The sequence below is a fragment of the Ornithorhynchus anatinus genome, chromosome 4, assembly GCF_004115215.2.
Source record: "Ornithorhynchus anatinus isolate Pmale09 chromosome 4, mOrnAna1.pri.v4, whole genome shotgun sequence".
Classification (NCBI taxonomy): Eukaryota; Metazoa; Chordata; class Mammalia; order Monotremata; family Ornithorhynchidae; genus Ornithorhynchus; species Ornithorhynchus anatinus.
In genome coordinates, this window is record NC_041731.1 from 104,218,839 (window position 1) to 104,239,081 (window position 20,243).

At 45.4% G+C, this 20,243-nt stretch overlaps 1 protein-coding gene across 5 annotated transcripts in view; it reads right to left on the reverse strand.

The window, feature by feature from the left end:
- Window positions 1-20,243, reverse strand: part of PRKACB (protein kinase cAMP-activated catalytic subunit beta) — a 162,469-nt gene that overhangs the window by 14,899 nt on the left and 127,327 nt on the right. For 4 of the 5 annotated variants that reach the window (XM_029064081.2, XM_029064079.1, XM_029064082.2 and 1 more), the window contains exons 6-8: window positions 16,723-16,849; window positions 15,458-15,553; window positions 10,847-10,969 (exon numbers count right to left, since the gene is read on the reverse strand). In XM_029064081.2, the coding sequence (XP_028919914.1) occupies window positions 10,847-10,969; window positions 15,458-15,553; window positions 16,723-16,849 (346 nt within the window). Of the gene's footprint in view, window positions 1-10,579; window positions 10,652-10,846; window positions 10,970-15,457; window positions 15,554-16,722; window positions 16,850-20,243 lie in introns of those variants that run through there. The other variant, XM_039911886.1, reaches the window with a different exon arrangement.

Consider the following 20,243-nt stretch of genomic DNA (forward strand, 5'->3'; position numbering starts at 1 on the left):
CCCGGGTGGAACTGAACCTGCTAAGCTGTGCCGGAGAGATCCCGGTGTCCGGCTTGACCACGGTCCGAACTGGATCTGTGGGCCTTGAGGGTCCGGCTTGGGGTTCAGTCGCATCGGAGAAGCGGCGTGGCTCAGTGGAAAGAGACCGGACTCGGGAGTCAGAGGTCATGGGTTCGAATCCCAGCTCTGCCACTTGGCAGCTGTGTGACTGTGGGCAAGTCACTTCACTTCCCTGGGCCTCAGTGACCTCCTCTGTAAAATGGGGATTAACTGTGAGCCTCACGTGGGACAACCTGATTACCCTGTACCTAGCCCAGCGCTTAGAACAGTGCTCTGCATATAGTAAGCGCTTAACAAATACCAACATCATTTCATTCTGGGATTTGTGAATCTGGGCCTGGGAGAAGCGAAGGAGGAGGGGCTGAAGCAAAGTCCTTCTTCCTTATTTGTCCTCCTCCTCCTTCATGCAATCTCTGACAATATGGTTTTTCTAAACATGTGCCTCCGAGAAGCAGCGTGGCGTAGTGGCTAGAGCACGCGCCTGGGAGTCAGAAGGTCATGGGTTCTAATCCCGGCTTCGCCACTTGTCTGCTGCATGACCTTGGGAAAGTCACTTCATTCACTCAATCGTATTTATTAAGCACTTACTTTGTGCAGAGCACTGCACTGAGTTCTTGGGAAAATACAATAATAAATAGTTACATTCTCTGTCTCCAACAAGCTCACGGCGTATAGGACTTCACTTCTCTGTGCCTCAGCTACCTTATCTGTAAAATGGGGATCGAGATTGCGAGCCCCAGGTGGAACAGGGACTGTTGTCCAAGCTGATTTGCTTGTTTCCACCCCAGCGCTTAGTACAGTGCTTGGCATACAGTAAGTGCTTAACGAATACCATAATTATTATTATTATTATGGTATCATAGTTCTGTGAAGAAGTCACTGTGGATCGAGGGAAACCGGTGGATATCATATATTTAGATTTTCAAAAACCTTCTGCTGTGGCCTTTTTATAGAAGCTGTATGATTTCATGATTGAGAATGCTCAGACCTGGGTAGCAAACAGATTAAAATACAGGAAATAAAAGGTGGGGACCTGGGCCAGGTCCAGGGTGATGGATCAGTGCTGATCTGACTCAACTATTTCACGTATGATCCAGATGAGGAAATGCATAATGAAGTCTCCAGTTTCACAAAAGGCCTCAATCGCTTCCAGGTGGTGAAGTGTCATACGGATTAAGACTGACCACGGTGGACAGGGAATGACTCTGTTATACTGTACTCTTCCAAGTGCTTAAGACAGTGCTCTGCACACATTATCCGTGCAATAAATACCACCAATTAACTGACTGATTGAAGATGCTTGAAAGATGAATGGGCAGGAAAGAGACAGAGAAGCTTCAATATGAGCAAGTGTTAGGAAGAAAAAAAATCCTAATTACAACTAAAAGATGATGGCTCTATACAATTAGTTAAGATTCATGAAAGAAATCCTATCGACCGTTTCCTTCAATCATTGGTTAAGATTTTCTAGCAGCCTACAAGGGCACCATCAGAAGGGTGGCAAAAACAAAAAGGCATTCTTTTACCACTAAATTATTAGTTATTATTTTTATAGCACTTACTATGTATCGAACACTGTTCTACGTACCGGGACAGATACAAGTTAATCCCACACGGGGTTCAAGTCTAAGAAGGAGAGAGAACAGGCACTGAAATTCCATTTTACAGATGAGAAAACTAAGACCCAGAGAAATTTAGTGGCTTGCTCAAGGTCACACAGCAGGCAAGGAGCAGAGCTGGGATTAAAACTTGGATCCTCTGACTCCCAGGCCCGTGGCCTTCCCATTAGGCCACGCTGCTCTTCTTTTTAATGTATCTGCACCAGCAATGAAGCATGAAATTCTGGTGAGCACACTGCAGTAATATTCTTACAGGGTTAAAGAAGAGTCCTAAAACAATGGGGGGGATGGAGAGTAGACTGAAAACATTAGGACTTTTCCAGGAAAGAGAGAACACAGATGAGGTCTATAAAACCATAACTGTTCACAAAATCTACCATCAGGACTTTGGGATCTCCATTCAATCAATCAACGGTATTTGCTGAGCACGTACTGTGTGTTGAACGCCATACTAAGCACTCAGAGTTGGTAGACGCCGTCCCTGCCCATATATAGGGGGCATGGCAGAATACAGGGATACGCCTAAGTGCTGTGGGTGGTTTTTTTTTTTTTAATATTTACAGATGAGGCAACTGAGGCACAGAGCAGTGAAGTGACTTACCCAAGGTCACACAGCAGACAAATGGCAGGGCAAGAACCCACGTCCTCTGACTCCCAAGAGTGCTCTTGCCACTAGGCCATGCTGCTTCCCATCAGGTTGGACACAGTCCCCGTCCCACGTGGTACTCACAGTCTCAATCCCTATTTTACAGATGAGCTGAGGCATGGAGAAGTGAAGTGACTTGCCCGAGGTCACGTGCCAGACAAGTGGTGGGGCCGGAATTAGAACCCAGGTCCTTCTGAAGCCCAGGCCCGTGCTCTATCCGTTAGGCTGTAATGCCGCTGAGTGAGTATCAGAGTGCTTTAAAGGTACACTCCCAAGTGCTTAAGGCAATGTAGAAGGGAGGAGAAATACAGGAAGTGAGGGCTTAGTCAGGGACGACGTCTCGGAGGTGGTGTGATTGAGGATGGTTCTGAAGGTGGGTTAGGGGTGACCTCTTGGAGAGGGAGGGATGCTTACTGTGTGAAAGCAGTGGGGAAGAAGCCACTGGAGAGTAAAGCGGTTGAAGAGGGTGGTCAGGGAGGGAAGAAGGGAGGAGACTAAGCGTACAGCAACTGGATAAGGGGCTGGAGGTGCAGGTGAAGGGGCGAGATTTTGAGAGGAGGGGAGAGCTTTGCTGTTCAAACCAACCAAACGTTTTTCCCCACGGCAATTCAGCACAAGGGAGCTGTCTGGGTAGAAGTGACATGGAAAGGTTTAGATATGATGTTCCAGATGGACAAGACCTTAATGGGGTTTTTAAAGGGGGGAAGAATAAGGCATTAGAAGGTATGAGAAGGGTTGAGACTCATTTGGATAACGGGACAACGATGGGTTGAGTTAGGGACGGATGGCAAGGATGGATGGCCTATCAGACTGTAAGTTCCTTGCGGGCGGGCAACGTGTCGGCTATCTCTGCTGAACTCTCCCAAGTGCCTAGTACAGTGCTCTGCACGTGGAAAGCACTCAATAAATACCACCGATGATGATGATGGTGGATGAAGCCCTGGATAGTAATTGCGTGACACTGCTTACCATCTCGTACAAGCGCAAGTGACCCGCTAGGATAAATACTGTCTTAGTCTGGGAAATGTGCTTGAATCGCAGCCCAGTTTGACAGAAACATTTGATGACGACGATAACACCGGTCGATACTAATCAGTTCGGATACCAGTCCCCGTTCCAGACGGTCTTAGGGGGAGAACGGGGATTTAATTCAATTTTACAGGTGAGGAAATCAAGGCACAGAGAAATTAAGGGTCTTGTCCAAGGTAACGTGGCAGGCAAATGGTGGAGTCTGTGGTAGAGATCAGGTCTTCTGACTCCGAGACCTGTGCTCTTTCCACTTGGCCACACCGCTAGAAATTCATAGGTTATTTGTTGTGGGTGGGGAATGTGTGTGTGATTGTTGAACCACACTCTCCCAAGTTCTTAGTAACACGCTAAGTACATAGCAAGCATTCAATTAATCATATTTACTGAGTGCTTGTGATGATCATAAATTTCTAGTACTAGTAGATTTGAGGCGCCTTACTATGCATATCTTTTCCCCCCAATTCATCTGCTGCATTACAAAATCATAATTTTCTTTCCTTTTAATTCTCTGCAGGGTAGAGCCCATAAACGAGTAATGCTGCTTTAATTCTCCTGCAGACTAATCGAAATGTATTCATTCGTCAGTAGACTACTTTGCACTCAAATGGGCTCCAAGAATTAAGGCGCTCTTCCAAGGACATAACGTTTTCCTGTGCTTACCTACATGGTCACACTGATCCCCAAAAGATCATTATCATTATTTCTCATGTTCAAAATGATGATTTTCTTTCAGTGACTTGCTAGAATTGACTTTAATTAAGGAATAATATGGGCAAATTAATTTCTGGAGGAACAGAAATGGAGTTGGAATTGGAATTTAAAACTGCTCTGTTTGTACTAGCTTTATTGAGCCATTTAAAATACATTTACTGCATCATTTGTAATTTTATTTCATTAGACAAAACCAAATATATGGCCTTGAGAAGAAATGGTTCACTTGCCCTAAGTGCCACTGGAGGAAAGCTAGTGTGAAGTATCGCAAAGAACACGGTAGAGGAACTAAAAAGAATATTTGTCAGGCTGCTTCAAAGCTAGCTCACTGTGTGCACAGCACTGTACTAGGCGCTTTGGGAGAGTACAATACAACAATAGACACATTCTGCTTCTATTTTATTTCCTTCTAAAATAATACGATTCTCCTGACATCCAATATAAAAGCACCATCCTTGAATACATCCCTAAACGAATCCCCTTTATAGGGTCTGAATGGGAATTTCAGACAGACTTAGAAATATATTCTGTCGTCTGAAAACTTTCATTTAAAAACAACAAAACCCAACTGCAAAACCAAAAAAACAAAAAACTGTGCTACGCCTATGGACCTACTGGTGCAAAGAAGTTATTTCTGATAAGATTTACTTCAGCTACGGCAAACTTGCTAAACCATAACACTGCTTTGTTATGCATACCTGCAGGGGTTTTTTTAGATGCTTTATTATCTGGGTACACTCTCGATTGTCTTAATGAATTTGGATGGGTCTTACTGTTCAACCCGAGGTAAACAGCAAGGTATATATCTGAGCTGAACTGTGGTACTAAAGTTGAACTGCAACTGAATTCTCTAAGGGGGCATTTGAGAGGAAAATGCACTTATTACACTCACGGGAGCAGAATTATTCAGAAGAGCTATGGGCAGTGTTTATGCCTGCAAGATGAAAAAAGCAGGAAAATGGCGGGGGGGGGGGAGTAGCTCGACAGGAGTTTACTGGTTTCTTATTAGGCAACAGGAAATTACATTGAACAATAGTATCAGAAAGCAGATATGACAACGGAAGGAGTGGGGAGGGTGTGCGGGGTGCAATTCCTTCCAGTCTTTTGAGCTGGACTCCCCGTCTCTCTCGGTGCAGGCTTCTGACCATCTAGAAGCAGTATCGGGGTAGATACACGATAATTGGGTTGGCCACAGTCCTTGTCCCTCACGGGGGTCATACTCTTAATCCCCATTTTACAGATGGGAAATTGAGACCCTGAGAAGTAAAGTGACTTGCCCAAGGTCACAACGCAGAACAGTGGCAGAGCCGGGCTTAGAATCCAGGTCCTCCGACTCCAGACTCTAGCTCTTTCCACTAGGCCGGGGTGATACGCTGTCCCCTCAAGAAAATTTGATTGGATTCATGTCTTGGTGCTGCATATCCCTGCTCTGCCACTTGTCACCTGTGTGACTGTGGGCAAGTCACTTCACTTCTCTATGCCTCAGTTCCCTCATCTGTAAAATGGGGATGAAGACTGTGAGCCCCACGTGGGACAACCTGATCACCCTGTAGCTACCCCAGCGCTTAGAACGGTGCTCTGCACATAGTAAGCGCTTAACAAATACCAACATTACTATATGACCACAGACACATAGACAAGAAATTCCTCTTGATTTCTTTCTCATTTACTCATCACTCTACATGGAAACAATAATAATCCTGCCCACGTAATGGACTAGTCCTATCGGTGAGATTAAGGCAAAAGCCCATTTGAAGATGGAAAACTTTTTCCAGTCACTGATACGCCACTTTATGCATCGGATGAGATAGTTTACTAAATGAACCCACAAAATCACCAAATTCAAGTACCTTGAGATGTAAGCTGAGCCCAAATGATGATTTTCATTTAAAGTTGGATTTAACAAGAAGAGCATTAGTGAACAGAGCACTGAATTAGAAGTTCACAAACCTGGGCTATAATCCCAGGCTGCTTGGGATCCATCATGAACTATCAGCCAAATCAAAAACGTTTCTGCTCTGTTTCCAAAAGACAAAAAGCCTGATCTTGTTTTAGATTGAGTACTATTGGTAAAGTACTTTGATTTTCGCAGATTCCGTGTGACTCAGAAAGTATCCCTCATTACATTCAAATGATGCGGGGAGTATAGCTCACATGAACTTGAACACAGAAGTGCAGCTTTTTTCACATAATAATGTTGGTATTTGTTAAGCGCTTACTGTGTGCAGAGCACTGTTCTAAGCGCTGGGGGAGATACAGGGTCATCAGGTTGTCCCACGTGAGGCTCACAGTTAATCCCCATTTTATAGATGAGGGAACTGAGGCACAGAGAAGTTGAGTGACTTGCCCACGGTCACACAGCTGACAAGTGGCAGAGCTGTGATTCGAAAAATCCCTAACCTGCATTCCCTTCTTCAGCATAAGTAGTTTACCCAATTTCCATATGCACGCGCACATTCACAGACACACACAGCTCCACCACGATTTTCATATTACAGAAATAAAAAAATCTTCAAAAAGGACAGGGACTGAAGAATTTTTTTTATAAATAAACTTTTTTTGGAGCCGTGTGGCCTAGTGGAAAGAGCAAAGACCTAGGATTTAAACCCGGCTCTGCCACCTGACCGCTGGGTGACCTTGGCCAAGACACTTACCTGCTCTATGCCTCAGTTTCCTCCTTTATAAAATGGGGATTCAATGTCAGTTCTCCCTGCTACTTACACTTCGAGCCCCAGGTGGGACAGGGACTGTACTCCGACCTGATTAACTTGTGTCTATTCCAGCACTTAGAACGGTCCTTGACACGTAGTGAGTGCTCAACACAAACCATAATAATATTAATAACTTTTTTCTTTTATCGGTTAGACCACCCTCATCTCAGAACCCTGGGAACTAAAAGTAATGGAGCTAAATTTAGTTTTTACTCACCCTATGCAGAGAAGAGTAACTATTTCGAAGGCTGGAATAAAATTTTACTAACATCTCTATTTTCAAGAACTCCACGAAATAAAAAAAACATAACAGAAGGCCAGCCATTTAGATCTTCACTGATTAGGTATCCGGCTACCCTTGAAGCACATAACAATCATTTACTTTCTTATATGAGTTAGTGAACGAAATTCCTTCCCATTTTAACTAGATATATACAAAACATATCCTTTCTTCTAATTAGTTGCAATCTTGTATGTAGGAAATCCTCTCTGACTCTCCTTTTTCGACCAGCCACGTATACGATTCCATTCTAACTTCTGTTTCCTGGTGGGTGGCAAGCAAAGTACACTCCTGGAGCACGCAAAAAAATTAAATAATACTAATTTTACCAGCTCTGAAATAGATTTTTAAAAAGGTAGAAAAAGCCCGGTCCCCATGGCAACTGTAAACTGGCCACCTTGTCTACCCGTAACATTTCTGAATATGGCGTTGACTTTGGTATTTTTATGGTGTAATGCAGCCAGTTTGAGTTGCTGTGGTAACCATAACTGACTCTTGACATATATGGCAATAAGGCAGAAAACATAAGGACTATTTATGGAAGCACAACATATGCATGGGGGGAAGGGAGAAAGGGAGTTAGAGCCATGAACGTTTCTGACAGCTGGGCTTCTAAACCTGAACCACAACACTATATGAAGAGTATCTGACATTTTTAACTTCTTCCTGCCATTAAGACAAAACAGATTTCCCCCCACAGAGGTTGCAGAAAAACCCAAATGACCCAAGGTACAATTTCTGAATTCGGGTAGGGCAAGTAGCTTTCGTTATGGACTTTATCCAGTGCTCACTACACACTGCGCTAAGGCCTGGGGCAGATACAAGATAATCTGATCAGGCAAAGTCCTTGTTCTGCATGGGGCGCACAGTCTAAGAGATAAGGACGACGAGGATCTTGTTCCCATTTTACAGAGGAAGAAACTGAGGCGCATAGAGGTTAAGCGACATGCTCACGGGCCCAAACCAAGTTCTAGTTCCAGAGACTAGAGCCTTGGGCTTCTTGCATTTATTACTCAACAAAAATACCAATGATTGATGGATAATTGATTCCCAGGCTCTTCCCACTAAACCACCTACTTCTCTACCATTCGGATTCACGTCAACAATATAACCACCCATCGCAGAGTCGTTTTTTCATTTCCCTGGCCTCCCCCTGTCTCCCTGCCTATGAGAACTCCTCTTCACTCTTGCCTCCCCGTCTCAAACATATAGCTGTAGGATGCTGTTTTTTCTACCCGTGAGGCAACTCGCCCTCCTGCTTTTTTTTTTTTTTTAACTTTTGATACTTCTGAGGGTCGGGGTCAGAGAGGCATCCCACGTGATGGGCCGAAGGGTTGGCCACAACAGACAGGATGGACACCCGGGCTCTGTGACAGACACGGAGGAGCCGGGATTAAGGACCCTGAGGTAACAGGATGTGAACCGAAGGCCACACTGCCATACTTGCAGGATGGCTGTCCTTGAACCCTTCCAACCTTGCCTCTTAACTGACTGGTCCGGGACCGGAGCCCCCAATCAATCTGTCAGCTCCCTCCTTCCTCTCCTCCGTTAAGTGCCGCGAACAGATGCCATGAGGTGCATTGGTGGAGAAGCAAACGCACTAAATTTAGCATGGCTACTGCTCCGATATGGGACTCTGATAAGGAGATGCTGAATCTACAATGCTACGCTGTAGATACCTGGAATTGATCGGCTCAGCAACCACAGGATGCTGGTTTTAATTTAGTTCCCATAGCAGAACTAAAGAACATTTGCAAGGAAGCTTAGCTCTAATTACACCGGCTTAGCAGGAGAACTTTCTCTTTCAAACATATGCTGGACTGTTCCACAGACCAACTCATACCCGTGAATTTTCATTTCCAAGCTTTTTATCCTTTTTATCCATTGTAAATGGCCTGAAACTTATAAATGAAACTATAAATAAAATGGAAAACTGTGACAACAGATTCAATGGTAATTTCTAAATTCATTGGAACTATTAAAACTGGAAATGATATTTTCTACTTTCTAGTCATTTTAATTGCATTTTAATTCATTTTGGTTTTGACCCTTACTCATTCTGGTTTCCTCACATATCCTCCTTTGAAATTCTTATATAAAATACTGTTATCTGTTAATTTTTCTTAACTTTCACTTTCGTTCTTTTCATTAGCTCTTCTATATTTAGTCCGACATTCACACAGTTTCTGCTGAGGAAAGAAAACACAACGAAACAATTGGGCACATGAGAAACGGAAGGGTTAGAGCTGTCCTCGTGAAAAAGGACAAGAAATACGCTTACAGAGGAATTAATTTCAAATACCCTCTGGAGTCGACTCCAACGCCTACAACTTCGGTAAGCCATTTAATAACTGCTTCAGTTTGCACCAGTGCAAAACGGGACCTAAAGCTTTGATCCGCCTCTAACAGATGGCAATAACAACTGACGAATGTCCGTCAAGTTCCTAGTTTGTTTTTTTCAAAAATATGAAGTCAACATAAACCTCCTTACAAAAGGTTGTGCCAGCTGGGAATTATGGAAATTGTTAAAAGGATCTTCTCCTAGATAGTGAGTTCTTTGAGGGATAGTGTGTGTGTCTATTCCAACCTGCGTGTTCTTTCCCGGTGCTCTGCACACAGTAAGAGTGCTTAATACGATTACTACTATTAAATGTTGGAATAAGACAAGACAGATCACAATTTGCATTTTCAATCTAAACTCCTTATGTACTGTTCTTTCTCAAGCACTTTGTAGAGTGCTCTGCACGTGGTGAGCCCTCAATAAATACCATTAATAGACTGACTCATTAGAAGCTGCAAAGATGAGCCCCTCCCATAAAAAATCTTAGAAAGAGAAAAGGTTATAAATGCAAAATGGAAGAGATTATGAAAAGTATATGAGAAAATAAAATTGAAAAGTGTAAATGTGCAGGATGTACACAGATTCAAGAGAAATTAGAGCCTTTACTGAAAATCCCTGGCCACTGTAAATGAAAATCTCCACCTAACATTTTAAGAGAAACACTTCTGCATATCATCAAACTACGAAAGAATACCGTGCCATACTTAAACAGTTATCTGCTCAATGCTCTGTATGTTTCACTCTCTTTCAATCCCATTTTGGTCTTTGGCTAGAACTGTTACCATAATGATTCACATGTCTTGTGGAGCATTCAGGATTACCTCGCATCCACGAGATCCCAAGAACATCAGAAGGAATGAAAGCAATGATTGGTAGTTAAGTATCTTGGGATTTCAGCAAACAATCACATTACCACAATAACAAAGAAGCGTGCAGATGTTAGACAACTACAACAGGAAGATGGGGAAAAAACTCTAGGTTCTAATTAAAGTCTCATATGTAAAGGTTTTTCTGAAGTAATGCGAGCTTCAGGGAATTCCTCGATCTCTGGAGGAGAATACATCACACCTGTATGAAAAGGTTATTTCCTTCAAAAGGGATATTAGAGCTGAATTAAGTCCCAAGTACCAGAGACTGAGAAGAAATGAAAATGACTTAAAAACAACAGCCCCACACTGGGTTGTCTTATTGCTTTATTTACACACTCTGCCTTTCCGCTTCTCCTTCCAGAAGCCTTCTCTTCCATCTGCAAAGCTGTAACAATCACCCAGAGGAGTTTACATTTCATAAACTGCAAGCAATACTTGTAAATTTCAATTCCAAAAACAAGTGCAGCAACCTTATGGATAGTACGGTTTGGATAACATGGAATGAGCTTTTCGACCGACTGCTGGTTTAGAAATCCGTCAAAAGAAAATGACTCTTAAAGAAACGTGGCATTCTACTCACCTTTCCAGAAACAATCTTTTCATAAATTTGAATTGGTTGGTCTGCAAAGAATGGGGGATAGCCAGCTGCCATTTCATAGATTAACACTCCTAATGCCCACCAGTCCACCGCTTTGTTGTAGCCCTGGGCAGAAGTAAATATCAAATATCAGCAATGATTAGGTCCAGGTCTTAAGAATAAAACAGATACTGAAGCAATAATTATGCTTGTAATGAAGAGGAGCCTGGGCAACCGTCTGGTTGGAACGACGAAGGGATGGCCTTCAACTAGAGCAAAAGAAATTTGGGTTAGTTTGTCCAGAGGATGAACTTCCTGGCAAGAAGGGCTTTTAAGCACTCAACTGTGTCAACCTAGGAAGCTCTGAATCTCCTTCCCCAGGGAGCCATTTGTCTTTGATGACTAGTGCTCATTTTTTTTTAAATGGCATTTAAGTGCTTACTTTGTATCAAGCACTGTTCTAAGCCCTGGGGTAGACCTATTGGGTAGAAACACTGCAAGACCTAAATATCATTCTGAGGTCCAGTCTACGAACACGAGTCTATGAAAACAGGCTTCCTCCAATGTTGCTAAAGCCTCCCGAACAATGTAAAACCAAACGGATTCCCCGACGATTCAGCTTTAAAGCCTGCTAGGGAAAATTCGTAATATTCAATACGGGTAAGTCCTTGATTCAAAACTACCGTGAAACAATCAACCAGTGGTATTTATTGAGTGCTTACTATGTGCGGAGCACTGTTCTAAGCACTTGTACAATACAAGAGAAATCAGCAGACACGTTCCCGGCTCAGACTGTAGGCTTGTTGTGAACAGGGAACACGTCTACCGACTCTGTTACGCTGTACTCTCCCAAGTGCTTAGTACAGAGCTCTGCACCCAGTAAGCGCTCAAATAACCACTGATGGATTTAAAACATTTCAAATTGCAACCAATGGCCTTTTCAACCTTTCCAGATTTATACCGTTTCAGCTTTACAACGTATCGGTTTCAACTTTTCAACGTTCTCCTCCTTTATGACACAAGCTCTAGCAGTGCGGGCCATTTTAAAAATCACGGGGAAGTGGGGAGTCTAAAGAGGGCGGGGTGACCAGGGAGGGTAGATATGCCCCATTTTCCTTCAAAGCTGTAAAAGCTGGCTACCTTATGGAACCTCTCCGCCTCAAAATAAATGCACTAATGTAGCCATATTACTCATCCGCACTCAACTGAAACTGGGTAATTTGGGTAAAAATAGGGTAGTCGGCCTCGGTTCAGGAAGCAATCGCCTATTTATAGCTTTGTTCCTCAAGGAAAACTGGTTCTGACTTACAGTGTTTCACTTTAAGATGCAGTTCCTCAGGAACCAAGTGTGTCACAAGTCTGAGGACTGTCTGAAAACAGGACAGGTAGGGTTCCAAACAACTTCCTGCTCCTGCTGGAGGGCAAACCGACGCAACGAGAAACGTCGGCCACATGCGCTGAGGTCATCTGCCTTACCAGAACCTAGACAGCGCCTTCCTCCCTCATCCACTCCTCCTCTGCTGCCCTCCGCCCTCAGGTAACGTCCAAGGAAAAAATGAGATTTTCTCTCTCCGTTTCCATCCTTCGTTATCGATTGGGCCTCTCTAGTGGCCTTCCCTCATATGTAATTCGATACTTTAAGGTCACGGGAATTAGGGGCATCCCTCCACTCATTCATTTATTTATTGTACTTATTGGGTGCTTGTTGTGTACCGAGTACTTGGGAGAGTACAACGGAACAATAAACGGCCACCATCCCTGCCCACAGCGGGCTAACAGCCCAGAGGGCGAGCTCCACTCCCTTCCAAACAAAACTATCAATATCTGAAAATGTTTAACTTCTCTGCCTCAGTTACCTCATCTGTAAAAATGGGGATGAAAAAATGTGATACCCACGTGGGACAATCTGATTACCCTGTACCTACCCCAGAGCTTAGAACAGTGCTGGGGACATAGTAAGCGCTTAACAAATACCATAATTATTATTTAAATATCTCCACTCTCTTCTCCAGATCTGGTCCCTTTCTATATTGACTTCTCCGCCTTGCGCTCACAGCAATAGTGTGTAAGTTCTTAGACAGCAGGGCGCCGAAGCTCTAAGCTCTCTTCCTCAAGAGCCTAGCACCGTGTCCTGCAGTTCAGTGGTGACTACTGCTGTACTGTTTGAATTGATACGGTGACCTGGAGAAAGAACCTGCTGAGCCTTCTGGGGATCCCTGGCCGTTACCCCGTCAGAACTAGCCCCCTCTGCCACTGCCTCAGAGAGAGTCTCCTACTCAGGGTGGAAGCACGTGACCGAGCGGCTCCGGCTTCTCCCTCCTTGACATGCAAGACTAGAGCCGAGGGGGGACGTGGTGGTGCTTCTACGCACATTACTCCTCAAATCTATAGCCCCTGAGGCAGCAAATGTACTAGGGGAAATCCCGACACTCGGCAGAACCTCGTGAAAACCAGAAGAAAAGAAAGAGGTCTGCAGTGATTTAAACGAATGACGCTAAAAGTTAGGGTTACGGGCCGCTTCTTTCCACTTTGCAAATATCTCGTGGAATTTTAGGAAATAAGAATAGGCTATCAAGAGCGACTGATATAAGCGTTTTGCCTGTTGATAAAAAAGTCTGTGTAGACCGTGTGAATACTCGGCTAGGAATGTGAACCAAAAGCCTGTCAAAGTTGGGCCAGGAGGAATAGGCCGTTGAACCCTGAGCTCCTGGTGGGTAGGGAATGTCCTGCTTTGTTATTTTGTACTTCCCAAGCACCTAGTACAGTATGTCGTACCAGCCGAACACTCAATAAATGCTATTGCTACCCACCGCCCCCACCAAAAAAAGTACTGAAATGGTTTCCCATCTCTTCCTCATGACAATTCAACTACCTGATATAGCTGTAGGCATCAGAGCCGACTACTGGGAATGGAGAACAGAACACAAGACCTTAACCTGCAAGGCGCCAGTGTTTCTGGGATCTGTAGACCTCGAAAGGCTTGGGACTCTCAGCATGGAGCGACGCTCTGACTCTGATGATTCCAGAATCTGGACCATTTATGGGGCATAGGGCGCTACTGGCCAATGCCAATGGGGACCCGTGTCAGGGCACTGCCTACTTTCTACGTCCGTACGGCGGACGCCGCCAGAAACACCATCCCGGCTCCGCCGCTTGTCTGCGGTGGGACCTTGGCCAGTCACTTCACTTCTCTGGGCCTCAGTTGCTTCATCTGTACAACGGGGATTGAGACTGTGAGCCCCACTTGGGACAGGGACTGTGTCCGACCCGATTTGCTTGTATCTACTCCAGCGCTTAGTAAATACCACATAGCACATAGCGCTTAACAAATACCATCATTAAGAATTATTATTATGATTTTCCATCCTGGAAAATATCGAAACTGGAATACCGAACTGAAAATTGAAAGTTTCGATATCCGCAATCCCTCCTGGATTTAGCTGTGTCCTTTTTCCCTTCTCCCTCACCCTCCCTTCTTCCCTCCTGCTGCGTGCAATTACTTGACGGACCCGATCCTGAACGCGGGCTTGGGCTGAATTAATGAAATCACCGAATCAATTAATGAAAGATTAACTTTATAATATTTCTGGACGGCATTAGAAGTATGGGGACTTTATCGGCGTTTCTGTCGTGCTAAGAGTCTGCTTTGGAATGACTAAGAGAAGGGTCTGCTTGGTTTTCACTCTGGCATGTGGGGACTATTTCCGTACATGTTCTAGTAAAGGAAGTTACAATGCCTCTGTTTGGCCTCTTACTCCTTGTACTTGTCTGGAGTTTTTCATATGGAAGGGACTCAAAATGCAGGATTTCCTGGTGGCCCTGCTCCTAAATTTAAGGATGTGTCCCAGCTTCAGGCTTCTCGGTTATTTAGTACTAGACTGTATACAGAACGTTTCCTAACAACGCCTAAGCATTTCCGTGAGGGTTGACATTTCTAGCTCTTGTACCGCGGTTCACTATGTGCGCATTACCTAGGCCCCATAACCCTCCTGCTTTTAACGTTTTTTGGAATAATCAGCACCTACTCCAAAGGATAGGTGGAGATGAAATTCCAATCTTTCACTCTCATGAGTTCATTTGGAGTTTCTTTCCAATTGTCTTGAGTAATTTGATTAATTTGGAACAAAGAGTCCCTTCTATTTCAATGAGGCATCAATTTTACAGTAATGTGCTCTTTTTTAATGTAAATGGTTCTGGAGATGATTTAGCTAAATGTTCATACTATAATTGTGGCTTTATTTGTTGTTGAAAGCCAAATTTGAATAAATGTCATAGACCGGTACTTCACTTTGCAATCCTTTGCCAATTTCTCTGTGCTTTCAGGTAACTCTAATCAAGCCTGAATAATTGAGAGCTGCCTGCTCATTTATTTCTAAGCATAGATCTATATGTCAGATTTATTTTTAACCTCTCCCTGACAACCAGAGTAATAATCCTTCAGTAACTGGGGTAGGAAGTAGAAAGAATGAGTTTCATGTTCAAACTGGTATCGAATAATCATTTTTGAATAAATGATAGATGATCAAATGCAGGATAATGTCCCTTTCACCCTTTAAAAAAAAACGATGCTAATTCCATATATTTTAATACTGTAAAGTAGCAGTATAAAAATACCTTGCTAAGAATTATTTCCGGTGCTAGATATTCCGGAGTGCCGCATAACGTCCAAGTTCTACCTTTTACTCTTTTGGCAAACCCAAAGTCTGTGACCTGTAATGAAAACAAGACATTTTCTTGTGACTATATCATTTAATTTGCATACTTATATTGAAACAGAAACAACTCACAGCTAAAAACTATTGCTGGGAAAGGGATTCGTTCATTCATTCAATCGTATTTATTTAATGCTTACTGTGTGCTGAGCACTGTCTTTGGGAGAGTACAAAATAACAATAAACAGACACGTTCTCTGCCCACAAAGAGCTTACAGTCTAGGGGGGATTGAAAACAGAATGCATCCTCCATTAGGAGGATGCTAATAATAATAATTACGGTATTTGTTAGGCGCTTACTACGTGCCAAGCACTGTTCTAAGCGCTAGGATAGATACCAGGTAATCAGGCTGTCCCATGTGGGGCTCACAGTCTTATTCCCCGTTTTAGAGATGAGGTAACCGAGACACAGAGACGTTAAGCAGCTTGCCGAAGGTCACAGAGCCGACAAGTGGCGGAGCCGGGATCAGAACCCACGTCCTCTGACTCCCAAGCCCGGGCTCTTTCCAATAAGCCACGCTGCTGATCTATTCTTGATAAAGCACGATGAATGAAAGACAGAGTGGTACGCACGTTTCTCTAACAGGTAAATTAGGGAGGGGATCACGCTTCCCTGGACTGAATGGACTCAGTTCAGAGTGTAAGGTGAATCATCATTTGGAGAAGTCCCTAACTCCAGCAGTGGTAGAAGGAAATGAGAGAGGGGCCGGCTTTTCTGGCCCCTAACTCTACTCGGCTGGTAGACAGCTTGGGCTGTCGAGCGTGGGAGCACCTTCCGCTTCTTGGCGCTTTATACGGAAACGAGGAACAAGCAGTAGGATTTAAGCAACATCCCGGTCGGCCAGAGCGAGGAACTCTGGCTGTGGAAGAAAACGCAATTAATCAAAACCTCCTACTGTCTCGGCGTCAGAACCAAATTCTCTCCCTTGTCAATCAATCGACGGTATTTAGCGAGCGCTCGCTGTGTGCCAAGCACTGTACTAAGCGGTCGGGAGAAAACAAGAAAATAGAGCACAAAGACCCGATCCCTGTTCATTCATTCATTCAATAGCATTTATTGAGCGCTTACTATGTGCAGAGCACTGTACTAAGCGCTTGGAATGTACAGACTAGAGGGAGAGACAGACTGATCCAATACATTGCATACTGATGTTTTCCAAACCATACCTGGATATATCCTTGCTGGTCAATTAAAAGATTTTCGGGCTTTAGATCTCTGTAGATGAGGTCTAGCGAGTGGAGGTACTCAAACGTTAGCACTATCTGAGCGGCGTAAAACCGTGCATGAGGTTCGCTGCAAAGAAGGAGAACATGATTATGGCTTGTAAAATAGTTGTACGGCACAGATGGACTATCCTTTAGAGTGTAAAAGTTGACACAGGCTTAGCTTAAATTCCACAGAAAAAGTATTTGTTTTCTAGACAGCTGTTTTGTTTTCCGGCTTTAAATGAATTCAAGCCTTATGAAAAATAAAAATAAATGTTGGTATTTGTTAAGCGCTTACTATGTGCAGAGCTCTGTTCTAAGCGCTGGGGGAGATACAGGGCGATCAGGCTGTCCCACGTGAGGCTCACAGTCTTAATCCCCATTTTCCAGATGAGGTAACTGAGGCACAGAGAAATGAAGCGACTTGCCCGGAGTCACACAGCTGCCAAGTGGCAGAGCCGGGATTTGAACCCATGACCTCTGACTCGCAAGCCCAGGCACTTTCCACTGAGCCACGATACTTCTCTGCCTTATCCGTGGGTAACAATGTCTGTCAATATTGAAAATGCTACTATCTCTGTGGTGGTCACTCTTGTCTTGGCTGCTGACGAGTTAGCCAAGAGACCAACTTGGATAGTGAATGGTGGTCAGGGTGCACCAGGCCCTGCGGGAGAAGATATGCCTCTGTACTGGCCACCTGGGCTCTTGAGAAGCAGAAGGAGAAGCAGCGTAGCTCAGTGGAAAGAGCCCGGGCTTGGGAGTCAGAGGTCATGGGTTTGAATCCCAGCTCTGCCACTGGGCAGCTGTGTGACTGTGGGCAAGTCACTTCACTTCTCTGGGCTTCAGTTCCCTCAACTGTAAAATGGGGATTAAGACCGTGAGCCTCACGCGGGACAACCTGATGACCCTGTATCTACCCCAGCGCTTAGAACATTGCTCTGCACATAGTAAACGCTTAACAAATACCAACATCATCATTATTATTATTACTGAGGGCTTCCATCACAGGGCTTCCCTCTATCCCGGGCCTACCTCTGCTCCTGCTCTTCCCCTGTAGTCAGAGATACCGTAATGTGGGTTTTCTTTATTTTTTAATTTTTTTCATGGTATTTGTTAAGCTCTTACTAGGTGCCAGGCACTGTTCTAAGCGCTGGGGTAGATACAAGTTAATCAGGCTGGACACAGTCCCTGTTCCACATCGGGCTCACAGTCTTAATCCCCATTTTAAAGACGAGGTAATTGAGGCCCAGAAGTGAAGTGACTTGTCCAAGGTCACACAGACCAGTGGCGGAGTCAGGATAAGAACCCAGGTCCTTTTGACTACCAGGCCCGTGCTCTATCCACGAGGCCACACTGCTTCCTTAGGTGCTTCAGACAGAACACGGTACACAATTCAGGAACCGTCTTCTGGTAACTCACATCCAACGGGTCAGAGCGCGTTGCGGGGTCGCCGAAGGGGTGAGTCCTACAAAGCAACTCTTTTCTTAACGAGGAGTTCTTCAAAAACATTCCCGAATTATAGGATATCTAAGTCTATTTTCTAAAGCCCAGAACCCATCCCAGAGATTTCAAACAAGAAGGTAAAATACGTCGCCGAGATGTGGCGGTAGATCCAAGGTGATCGGATGGGATGCCGTCCCCCTGCCACGTGGGCGCCGCACAGCAAGAGGGAGGAAGATGGGAACGTGGATTTCAGCCCCATTTTACAGAGGAGAAAACTGAAGCACAGAGAAGGCAGATGTCTTGCCCGAGGTCGCCCGACAGGCAAGAGGTAGAGCTGGGCTCTTTCTCTTATTTTGCAAGGTAACACTGACGACCGCGCTGCGCGCATTTGCCATCTTGTGGTCAACTCATTTCCACGGCAGAGTTTCTGCCGGGGCGCAGCCCTGTCCGACTGCGAGGGCAGCGATGACCACCGTGACCGAGCCGCGCTGGCCACGTGGATCCCGGCCGGAGGGGCACCGCTGACGGGGATCCCCCGGAGGGCAGGAGCTCGGGTCGCCCCGGAGGTTACCGCTCCCTGCTCCGCCGTCCCGAGCTCAGCCCCGCAGCGGCATCGTCCCCGGGCTCTGGCTCTCCGACGCCGGCCTCGTGCTATAAGGAGCCAGTGGCAAACGGCTCTCGGGCCTCTGGCCTTCCCCGGGCACCTGCTTCTCCCCTTCCGATCCTCAGTGCTCGGGTCCACAGCACCCTGGAGGCTCGGACTACTCCCTACCCCCTCCGCTGCACGACCACGGCATTCGGATCCACAGCATTTGGGGGCCTCGACCTAACCTCCTGCCTTCTGCAGGTAGGCGGAAGACCTGCCCCTGAAGCTCAACTTCTCCATCAATCTAACATACTTGTGGAGTGTCCACTGTGTGAAGAGCGCTGCGCTAAGCACTCGGAAGAGCACAGTTTAACAGAGTTGGTAGACGATATAACAGAGTTGGTAGACACCTTCCCTGCCCACGACAAGCTTACAGTCTAGAGGGGAAGACAGACATTAATATAACTAAATTTCAGGTAATAATAATTGTGGAATCCGTTAAGCGCTTACTATGTGGCGAGCGCTATTCTAAGCACTGGGGTACATACAACATAATGACACAGTCCCTGCCCATCATGGGGCTCACCGTCTCGATCCCCATTTTGCAGATGCGGTAACTGAGGTGCAGTGAAGTGACCCGTCCAAGGTCACACAGCAGTCACTTCGGCAGAGTTGGGATTAGAACCCACGACCTCTGACTCCCAGGCCTGCGCTCTTTCCACTAAGCCGTGCCGGTTCCCTGATATGGACGGAAGTGCTGTAGGGCTGAAGTCGGGGTGACAAAAGGGTGCCAATCCGTGTACGAGGGTGACGCAGGAGGGAGTGGGAGAAAAGGAAAGAAGGACTCAGTCGGGGAAGGCCTCTGGGAGGAGACGTGCCTTCAATAAGGCTTTGAACGTGGGGAGGACGATCGCCTGTCGGATACGAAGAGGGAGGGCGTTCCGGGCCAGAGGCAGGACGTGGGCGAGAGGTCGACCGGCGAGATAGATGACATCGAGATACAGGGAGAGGTTGGAGTTGGAGGGACAAAGTGTACGGGGTGCTTTGTAGTAGGAGAGCAGCGAGGTGAGGTAGGCGGGGTGCAAGGTGATTGAAGGCTTTAAAGAAGACGACGTTAAGGAGTATCTGTTCGATGCGGAGGTGGATGTGCAAGCACTGGAGGTTCTTGAGGAGTGGGAAAACAGGGACTGAACGGTTTTGTGGAGAATGATCCAGGCAGCAGAGTGAAGTTTGGACTGGGGTAGGGAGAGAAAAGAGGCAGGGAGGTCAGCAAGGAGGCTGATAGAGCAATCGAGGCGGGATAGGATGAGTGACGCGATAGCATTCCTTCCATCATTCATTCAATCCTGTTCATTGAGCGCTTTCTATGTGCAGAGCACTGTACTATGTGCTTGAAGGGTACAATACAACAATAAACAGACACTTTCCCTATTCACAATGAGCTTACAGTCTG